Here is a 10,833-nt window from a genome sequence, read left to right as displayed (position 1 = left end):
TTTAATCACTGATAGCTCGCTTAACAGGGCACGCTTTGAATCATTCCTGAATGATACAAGCACTAATTAAATCAATGTTTCTCCTGTGAAATACACAGAAGTAGTGGCCAGAAAAGGACCAGACTTCATGAAGAAGATTATTTGGCTAAACATAGCAGTGATTGAAAACCTTGTGTCATTCACAGATGAAAACAAGCATCTACTATTTTATAAACATTTACCACAGGTGTCACCCAGTTTGGGATGCAGAGCTTCAGGGGGTTGTGCACGCTCCCCCCTCTTGTGCTGCCCCGTCCTTTTCCTGATGGGTGATGGTGGGTGCAGATGTAGGGGAGCACTAGGGGGTGGGAGCACATGTGGGGATGGTATGGGGGGGTGAGAGTGCATGCAGGTGAGCATGAGGATGATGTGGGGAGGAGCGCATGTAGGGATGGCATAGAGGGTGGGGCACAACCAGGTGTCACCCCCCCCCTTCTGGGGTGTCACCTGGTGTGGGCTGCACTACTGCACACACACACACACACACACCCGATGATGCCACTGATTTACTTTATTGTAACTCTATACCTGAATACAAAATATCCTTAGAGCAACATTTCCCAAACCTGGAGCCCTCCAAATGTGTTGGGCTATATCTGTCATCATTCTCAGACAGCATAGGCATTGTAATACAGCCAGTCTGAAGGGCACCAGATTGGGTGAGGCTGTTTTAGGGCACGCCTTAGGGATTTTTGATCTGGGATTTGCTGAAAATGTCATACCTCCCAGTGACGTTTTTCTTCTTTTTATCCTTTCCCTTTGCTTTCTTGTTTGATTGTTTGTCTTTGTTTTCAACTTCCTTTTGCTCTTTATGGGGGATTTTTTTGACTGCCTTTTCCTTCCCCGTTACTGTTTCCTCTTCTTCACTTTCTCCTCCCCCGCTAGCACCTGCTTTCTGATTTTTCTTCCTATTTGTTTTTTTCCTCCTGGGACTGTCTTCTTCCTCTTCTTCACTTTCATCATCAGCATCCCTCTCGTCAGGTTGTTTTTTCTTTGCCTTTGCCATTTCCTTTGTATTCTGCCTCCTGGTTATCTTTTCATTCTCCTCCTCATCTGTTCTCAAAGGAAACAAGAAGCTCATTTTGAATAAATTTCCACTCAGCTGATATTGTTGTAATTAAGGATTAGCCTTTCATCAGTCAAGTATAGGCAAGAAACTAAAGTCACTTTCTAGGAATCCATAAGAGCAGCTTCAGGGATTGCAGTGGTCTCTCCAGCCACCCACTGCAATACATTTGACTGGATTCAGACCTTTACTTAGAGTAAACCCACTGAGAGTTTAATGCCTTTCCACACTGCACAACAGGAGCAAAATGATGCCATTTTAACGGTCAAGGCAATGTCTATGGTATCATGGGATAGTTAGACTTTTCAGCCAAAGTACTCTAGTGCCTGATTTCAGTAGATCTGCTCTAAAAATGAATATGTTTGGATCCATCCCCTTATTTGTGTTATACACAAATATAATACTGAGACCTCTGCCAGAGTTGTGCCATAGAGACAAATATTACCCAGAATCCTGGGTAATATTACCCAGAATCCTGTTGATTAGTCCCAACTGAAGTAGACAATTGAATCCATTGTTGAATGGTGAGTCAACACATAGGTAAATCCAATTGAGTCAATCGGAATTGTCAATTGGATTTAGGCCAATGTTATTATTCTAGGTACATAGGAGAGCATAGCATTTTAACTTTAAGGACACAATGGACCATCTCTTTATAACAAAAGTGGAGAAGTGCTGGCCCTGCAGATGTTGTAGCCTATGGCTCCTATCAGCCCTATCCAATTTGGAAATACTCTAGAAGGAAAGAAGATTTATTTTGTCATATTAAAGATAACCATAAACTCTGAAGATACTGTCGCCAAACCAGTAGGAAGGAAGTAACGAATGTAATTGTATTCACTGTTATTGTTTGTTATTGAATTTATGGAAGGAATGTGTGCTATTTTATATTTGTGTATTTTAAAAAACTGAATAAAATTATTTTAAAAAATGACTAGTGGTAAGGAACTATGGAGCTTAAAGTCCAAAACATCTGGAAAATCACAGGTTTTACACTTCTGCTTTGCAATGATGTGTTAATTGAACATGTTGCCCAATGGCTCCATTCCCATAATTTAACAGTTAACTAGTATTACACCAGCCCCTCCTGGCAAAAATGAAGCAAGGGGAATAGGGACCCCTGAGTGGTCGAAGAATCACAAAAGTGGCCACAAGGCTGTATGCGGCCTATGGGCTATGTGGTTCCAACGCCTGTTGTGAGATATACTAAGAGGTTTTATTTCATTTTACAGCACAGTATCCCACTGACTGGCCAAGAAAATATAGAGCTCTGTATTAAAATCAGACTTTAAGTCAAGACCTTACAACTGCTTACATAGCATCATCATAGCATTTTCTATGCACAGCATGTCACTCTCAGGATAATAAATTCTTTAACACCCTCTTTCCAAAGACAACAGCTATTAATCTCTCATTTACCTTCACTCTCTGAGTCACTTTCCACTTGTCCATCAATCTCTATTCCAACTGCAAAACACAAGTAAACAGGATGAGCACATGTGTTGTTGGCTCTTAAAAATTCAGATGATTCTGATTGAGGAAAAGGATATGGCTTCTCAGGATGGATTTCTGGCTGATGATAACTGAATTTGAAACTGTGAATAGCTCTGCTTTTGACATCCTAATCTGGCAGTGTACAGTCAGCCCTCTGTACCACAGATTCTTTATCCATAGATTCAATCATCCACAGCTTGAAAACACTAATATATATATGTGTGTGTGTGTGTGTGTGTGTGTGTGCGCGCGTGCATATATATATATATTCCAAAAAGCAAACTTTAATTTCGCCATTTTATATAAGGGACACTATTTTACTATGTCACTGTATTTCATGGGTCTTGACCATCCATGGATTTTGGTACCCACAGGAAATCCTGGAACCAAACCCCACCAAGGGTCCACTATATAAATTAATTATTTTCCCCCGTATACCATTGTATAAAAACACTTTCCTTGAACATCATCCATGAATTAAACATATCTTCCCCCACAACTCCCCATACACAAAATAATGGGTAAATAATGAAAAATTCATACAAACCATTATCCATAATAATTTCCAATTCACATTTCTTCTTCTTCTTTACCATGATGGATATTATCTTTTTCTTTTCTTTTTAAAAATTCAGCACCCTTAAGCAAGGATTTTGTCCACTCCAGTTATAACTCACTGGTCACACCTCTTCCCAATGCTGCCTTCTTTGCCTTCATGCTGGTTTCACAAAGCAAGCCATCAATGAACTGACGGTAACATGTTCTCTCCAACATGGTTCTTGTATTACACAGCCGCTTCAGTTTACAGGTTGCAAGTACAGGAAGATTCAGGGTACCAATCTAATCCAGCCACTTTCAGCTCTGATCTTTTTTCAACACAGAAGGCACCTGTTGGCATTGCATTGCATCACATTACTTAAACATGAAGGAAAGCCCTTTGGTGAGTACTCAGTAGTATCAATAGTATCAGCTGAGAAGAAGATGCTGTGACTGCCATTGCACATGTCACTGGAAGCATATGGATGGAAACATTTGTAAAACTCTACACGCACACACACACACACACACACACTTAAAATACTGTTTCTGTTTCTTAGGAAAGTTGCCCTTTTCCTTCCTACATAGCAGGGCTGTGCCATGACATTTTGCTGCCTGAGACAGAGCAGTAAAATTGTACACCCCACCCTAAGGCTTGGAAAAGTTATCTTTTGTACTACAATTCCCAGAATCCCCCAGCCAGCATGGCCATGAGCTGTGCTTTTTGGGAAATTCTGGAAGCTGTAGTCAAAAAATATGTTCAAGCTCTGACCTACCTGCTCAAATCCAGGTACATGTTACCCAAAGCCATAAATCTTATTTTGGCACTTGAGCCTATTCCCCTTACCTAGAAGTAAAAATAAGATAATAACAAATTAAATAATTAGTAATTTGCTGCACTTTCATGACATCCACAATCTGCTGCCCGAGGCAACCACCTACTCTGCCTAACTGTATCAGTGACCCTGAGACAAGCCAAAATAAAGCTGCTTTAGGTCACTTTGGAGGTATGCTGTTTAAATGACACATGCATCTTAAGAGGCCAGAAGCTGCGCCAAAGCTGCGCTCCAGGCCTTAATAATAATAATAATAATAATAATAATAAAATTTATTTATGTTTCCCCGCCTCTCCCAAAGGATCGAAGCGGGGTTACAGACTACTAAAAACCAATAGCTATAACACTATATAAAAGCACAAAAATGTTACACCAATACTACATCAATACAATACAACAATCCATCAAACATCCAGCATCCAGGGCAAGGCAGAATATCGTTGTCAACAGGCTTATTGGTCTTCACTCCTCGGGGGGAGGGAGGTTGACAAAAGAATACAGTTTGAAGTATCTTTTTAAATGTTTCCAAGGGGGTTGTGAGACGGAGCTCCTCAGGAAGGCCATTATTGTGAAGGCCCTTTGGGATGAGGAAACATAGTGTATTTGGAAGATTGTGTTTCCAATAAGTTGGTGGCTCATAGGGGGAGATGCGGTCCCTCAAGTAACTCGGGCCCAAGCCATGTAGGGCTTTATAGGTGACAACCAACACCTTGTATTGTGCCCGGAAACGAAAAGGCAGCCAGTGAAGAATTTTCAGCGTGGATGTTATATGGTCAAACCTAGATGCACTGGTGACCAATCTGGCTGCCATATTTTGTACTAACTGAAGCTTCCGGACTTGATACAAGGGTAGCCCCATGTAGAGCCCCGTGTAGAGGCGGCACGGTCGTGACGTCATCATGGCGGCCCCCTTGTGGAAGGGGAGCCACCATTTTGTACGGACTCAGTCCATACTAGGGTTAGGGGGGTGCGGAAGCATTACAGAAATCTAGACGAGAGGTTACCAGAGCATGTACCACTGTTTCAAGGTCCCTTCGGCTTAGGTAGGGTTGCAGCTGGCGTATCAACCGAAGTTGATAGCAAGCACTTCTGGCCGTCGCATCTACTTGAGATGCCAACTGCAGGGACGAATCCAGAAGTACTCCTAAACTGCGAAATTTGTCCTTTAGGGGAAGTGTGACCCCGTCCAGGACAGGCTGATAAATTTCCTTCCCCGGGCCTGGGGAACCTATCACAAGTATTTCCATTTTCTCTGGATTCAGTCTGAGTTTGTTTTCCCTCATCCAGCCCGTTACTGACTCCAGGCAGGCGTTCAGAGGAGAGACGCCATCCTTAGTAACTGAATCAGTCGGAGACTTTGGCGGGTTATAGACCGCCCATTTGGGGCGGGCTGCACCCGCCCCTTTCCCCGGTGTATCGGGGCCTCAGCTGCCAGAACGGCAGCCCTGAGGCCCTGATTCGCCGCTTTTCAGGCTGCGGGGAAGCAGCAAAACGCCGCTTACCCGCAGCCTGAAAAGGGGTGTCCCTGGGGCTTCAAGCCCCAAGGACACCCCGCGGCAGTGGGGAGAAGGAGAAAGGGGCTGCTTGGCCCCTTTCTCCATTGCTTCGCTGGGTGCAGCCGTCTGAAGGCTGTGCCCAGCGAAGCAAAGCGCTGCCGCAAACCAGGAAGGAGCTCTGAAACGGAGCTCCTTCCTGGTCCGCGGAAAGGGCGCCCTAGGCGCCCTGGCATGGACCGACAATGTCACGTCCGCGCCGCCCCGTGTAGAGGCGGCACGGTCGTGACGTCGTCATGGCGGCCCCCTTGTGGAAGGGGAGCCACCATTTTGTACGGACTCAGTCCATACTAGGGTTAGGGGGGTGCGGAAGCATCGCACCTTCCTAACCCTAGTACGGACTGAGTCCGTACTTTAATGGCGGTTTGTAACCTGCCATAGAGAAACAAATTTGGGTGTCATCAGCGTACTGATAACACCGCGCCCTGTGTCTCAGGATGATTTCTCCCAGCGATTTCATGTAAATGTTAAACAAAGTGGGGGACAAAATAGCTCCTTCAGGGACACCAGATGTCAGTTCCCTCTTAGAGGAGCAAATGTCCCCCCAACTGCACCATCTGGAATTTGCCCGAGAGGTAGGATCGGAACCACTGGAGTGCAGTGCCCCCAATACCCAATTCCCTCAGACGTTCCAGAAGGATACCATGGTCAATGGTATCGAAAGCCGCTGAGATGTCCAAAAGCACCAACAAGGTCACACTTCCCTGGTCGATGCTTAGGACTGGAGCATGGCTTTGGCATGGCTTCCGGCCTCTTAGGACGCATGCATTGTTTAAACAGCATACCTCCAAAGTGACCCGAAGCAGCTTTATTTTGGCCTGTCTGTACGGGCTCATTGTGATAAAGAGGGAAGACTTAGGGTAAGGGAATAGCTACCTGGAAGTTATTCACTCAGCACACACCAATAAAGAGACAGAGTTGAGGGAGAAGAGACTGTTAGGAGTTGCCTGTGGACTTGTTTAAATAAAGTTTCTTTGGTTTTCTTATATATGGTAACTCTTGCTTGAGTCTTACTGATAACTACATGCATGCACATGGCTGTGCTAGTGGCTACATGCATGTCACACTACCATTAGGAATAATGGGAGTTGAAGTCCCATGTTTTTTCGTATCCACAGGGGATCTGGAACAGATTTTCTGTAATAGAAGGAGCCCTGGTGGCGCAGTGGTTAAATGCCTGTACTGCAGCCATTCACTCAACACCACAAGGTTGCGAGTTCAAGACCAGCAAAAGGGCCCAAGCTCGACTCAGGCTTGCATCCTTCCGAGGTCGTTAAAATGAGTACCCAGACTGTTGGGGGCAAATTAGCTTACTTGCTAATTAGCTTATTTGCTGTCCACCGCTATGATCTTTGGAATAGCGGTATATAAATAAAACAAATTATTATTATTATTATTATTATTATTAATACAAAGATCCAATTGTACTACTTGAAAAACTCTCAACCAATTTTTTTTGCCATTTTTGGGAAGTCAGATTGTTTTTATGCAGTTTGGGGTTGTGGACTTGGTGGAAAAATGGAGAGCTGTGTGTGTGTGTGTGACATGATTCTCACTCCTGTTTCCATAGGATAAGCCTTATTCAGACTCAGAAAGAGGGACATGTTAAATATTCCATAAAACACTGGTCCCAGTAGGGCAGGATGGGAAATAGTAGGCAAGAGATAAACATCAGAGGAGGAAAGAGATACGGTGGAATCTATCATCAGCCCACTGAGCCAAATAGTAACCACAGTAGTCAATAATGCCTCCACAAGAGAGAATAAATATGCCAAGAGTTTGTTTGTTTATTTATTTGTGGGATTTATAGTTGTTCAATGACAGTTCAATAAGCCATCGAAGGGAAGTAATTTCTTTCCCATTTTTCTTCCTTGTCCTTAAGGACAGTTAGGGAAGGGTCATATAGGCAGTAGTTTAAGAGTGATTGTTTTTAAAAAATAAAAACAAAATTGCTGTGTTAGTCTTGAAACTGAATTCTCTGATCTAGAAGACTTGTCTCCTAAGTTTCAGATAAAGCATGAGTAGGTTGCTGTGTCTCAAGGAAAAGGAAAAATGCTCTTCAAATGCTCAAGTTATCTCAGAATGGTTATAGATTCCAGAGATGAAGCTTGGCTTTGGAAACTAGTCATAACTCTGGCTGGAGGAATGTCTACCCCATGTCTTCCATGGACAGTTGATATAGATGTATGTATTTGATATGGCAAATAATTTGTTCTCTCTTTGTTAAATAGCAAGCATTTAAATTATCTGTTTTTCTACTTAGCATATGGGGATAGTTTTCCTAGGAGGATGTGAAATGTCTTGCTGACTTTATTTTTTCCTAAGAGTTATGGGCTGAGAGCTTAACAGATTGCTTTTTTTTCCCTCCAGAGCTTGCTGCACGCAAGATATAAATTAGTAATGTGCAACTGTGAACCTAAACAATTACTTATGTAAATGTCAGACTAGTGCACAGAGCATGAACAATTCATCAAGCTGTAGCAATGTGTTTGGTATGCCTGGGTTGGTTTAGTAAGAAGGAGAGCAAGAATCTCTCTTTTTAAAAGTGAACCTCAATTTCTAATCCCTCTCATAACTTTAAATAGACTTTGGACCTATGAATTTCTCAACAAATTTGTTTTCTTCTCTTTTAGTTTTATGTTATCAGACAAACTGTAACTGAATCCTTGAAGTACACCCACCAGACTCCTTAATATTTAACCAGATCACATTGCCTTCCTTTCTTCGTTTTTGGTTAACATAGGGTTTTAGCTGATTAATCCTTGGGTTACATTTATCCAACATTCGGCTCATCTATAAGTAAGTTGCTTAGGTTGCCTAAGAAGCTAGGCTGGACCAAGCCATTTGGCTACTTGAGGCAAAACACAGGGTCCCTTTTCCCACATTTCACATATATGGACTGGAAGTGGGAAACTTCATTGGTGACTGCAGGTGGTCAGTTATGCCTGATCTTGGGGCCACCCTTTTTTCTGGCTAATAAAAGGGTCATAGAATCATAGAATCATAGAATTGGAAGAGACAAGGGCCACCTAGTCCAACCCCCTGCCATGCAGGAACTCACATTCAAAGCATCTCCAACAGATGGCCATCCAGCCTCTGCTTAAAGACCATGAACTGCGTCTCTTGACAGCCTTCAGGAGCTGCAGTTCACCTTTATATAGGGTGCAAGAGCTGTGGCAATATGATTCCAGCCTCTTCCTCTTATTTTGTTTTTGCAGTTTTCACAGACTTTGTGATCCCTGGAGTATTGCAAAAGAAGGAAATAGACCCTTATAGCCACTGCTGTTGCCCACCTTGGCACTTGGGTACCTTGGGGACACAAGGAAAAAAGAATCACTGACACAGCCTTGCATGATGTTTTACTAGCATGTGCTGCTCAAGCCAATACAAGGTAACTGTGGGCCATTAAAGGTTTTGTTGTTATTATTTGTTATCATGTAAACTTTGACTTATGGTTACCCTATGAATGAAAGACATCCAAGATTCCCAGTCAACAGCTGCCCTGTTCAGATCTTGCAAACAGAAGGTAATGTTTTCCCTGACTGAATCAATTCATGTGTAGTGCAGTTTCTCTTTTTCTGCATCCTTTTTCCTGCTGTCTTCATCTTTTCCTATCTTCCACTTTATGGAGCACTGTCGCCTTTTCCATCACTCACACAACAACTTTCTTATATGTCCAAAGGGCAACAGCCCTGGTTTAGTCATCTTGGCTTCTAGTGTGAGTTCAAGCCTAGTTTACTCTCAGACCTACTGATTTGTTTTTCTAGGGATCCATGGTATCAGTGACACCATCACAAGGGGGTGTGAACCACACCAAGTGACACCATGAGAAGGGGCAAACACTTAGAATCATAGAATCATAGAGTTGGAAGAGACCACAAGGGCCATCCAGTCCAAACCCCTGCCATGCAGGAAATCACAATCAAAGCATCTCCGACATGGCCATCCAGTCTCTGCTTAAAGACCCCCAAGGAGGGAGATTCCACCACTCTCCGAGGGAGTGTGTACCACTGTCGAACAGCCCTTACTGTCAGGAAGTTCTTAGTAATGTTGAGGTGGAATCTCTTTTCCTGGAGCTTGCATCTATTGCTCCGGGTCCTAGTCTCAGGAGCAGCAGAAAACAAGCATGCTCCCTCCTCAATATGACATCCCTTCAAACATTTAAACAGGGCTATCATATCACCTCTTAACCTTCTCTTCTCAAGGCTAAAAAATCCCCAGCTCCCTAAGTCGTTCCTCATAGGGCATCATTTCCAGACCCTTCACCATTTTAGTCGCCCTTCTTTGGACATGCTTTAGTTTCTCAATGTCCTTTTTGAATTGTGGTGCTCAGGACACAGTATTTCAGTTGGGGTCTGAGTAAAGCAGAATAGAGTGGCACAATTACTTCCCTTGATCTAGACACTTTTTATTGATGCAGCCTAAAATTGCATTGGCCTTTTTAGCTGCCACATCACACTGTTGACTTATATTCAACTTGTGGTCTACTTGGACTCCCAGATCCCTCTCACACATAGTCTCGTTCAGCCAGGTGTCCCCCATCCTATATCTGTGTATTTCATTTGGTGGGGCACTTGCTCAACATCCACCTTAAGACCCCCCAGTCATCTCCTCCACCAGCCGACCTCTGCCATCCATCCACTGTGGCTGCTGGGGTGTGTGGGAGTGGGGCAGGGTGACCAGAAGTCCTTCTTTCCACAGACATTCCTCATTTCAACCTTATGTCCAAGGATCTGGGAGGAATTGCAAAATGTCCTCTGTTTTGAGCCAGAAAACCTGTCCTTATGTCATCCCAGCAGGTAAGCAAGAGGTATCTCAACAGAGTTATTACTGCCTCGGTTACTTGTTAGTTGCAGGTGCAGAGAAGACTATCATTGACTATGTGGTGATTTTGTTTTTGTCTTTTACCAATGGAGATGTGGAAAGGAAAACAGGATTTGGATTGTTGAAGCAGATCAGCAACACCAAACGGAAGCAGTGTGTGTGAAAGTGTGTGATTTGGGTTGAGGAAGAAACAGAAGGGATGAGAGAGCAAATGGGAAAACTATAAATGAAAGTAATAATTGAAATGTAGAGTCAGTCAAAGGTTTGTCGCTAGTAAAATACAATTTTAATGATTTGTTTTGCTGAGAGTTCTATAAGTATATTGAAAGCCAACAAGGCATTTTAAGAAAGACAAGTTCATGAGAAAAATATGGTGAAGTACATAATAAAATATTTGGGATGCGGTGGCTCAAGTGGTTATATCTGGAAGCCACCTTGGTCCCACTCTTGGAGAAAAGTGGCATATAAATGAAATGAATAAAGG

The 10,833-nt window shown here is 43.2% G+C and overlaps 1 protein-coding gene across 4 annotated transcripts in view; it reads right to left on the bottom strand.

Moving 5' to 3' along the window:
- Positions 1-10,833, bottom strand: part of TMC2 (transmembrane channel like 2) — an 84,839-nt gene that overhangs the window by 70,471 nt on the left and 3,535 nt on the right. Inside the window, exons 1-4 of one of the 4 annotated variants that reach the window (XM_042472610.1) lie at positions 8,587-8,819; positions 3,147-3,487; positions 2,525-2,572; positions 762-1,092 (exon numbers count right to left, since the gene is read on the bottom strand). In XM_042472610.1, the coding sequence (XP_042328544.1) occupies positions 762-1,092; positions 2,525-2,572; positions 3,147-3,195 (428 nt within the window). In that variant the 5' untranslated portion in view covers positions 3,196-3,487; positions 8,587-8,819. Of the gene's footprint in view, positions 1-761; positions 1,093-2,524; positions 2,573-3,146; positions 3,488-3,912; positions 3,929-8,586; positions 8,820-10,833 lie in introns of those variants that run through there. The other 3 variants (XM_042472613.1, XM_042472612.1, XM_042472611.1) reach the window with 3 other exon arrangements.

The sequence above is a fragment of the Sceloporus undulatus genome, chromosome 6, assembly GCF_019175285.1.
Source record: "Sceloporus undulatus isolate JIND9_A2432 ecotype Alabama chromosome 6, SceUnd_v1.1, whole genome shotgun sequence".
Classification (NCBI taxonomy): domain Eukaryota; kingdom Metazoa; phylum Chordata; class Lepidosauria; order Squamata; family Phrynosomatidae; genus Sceloporus; species Sceloporus undulatus.
This window is presented reverse-complemented; position numbering and strand designations above follow the sequence as displayed.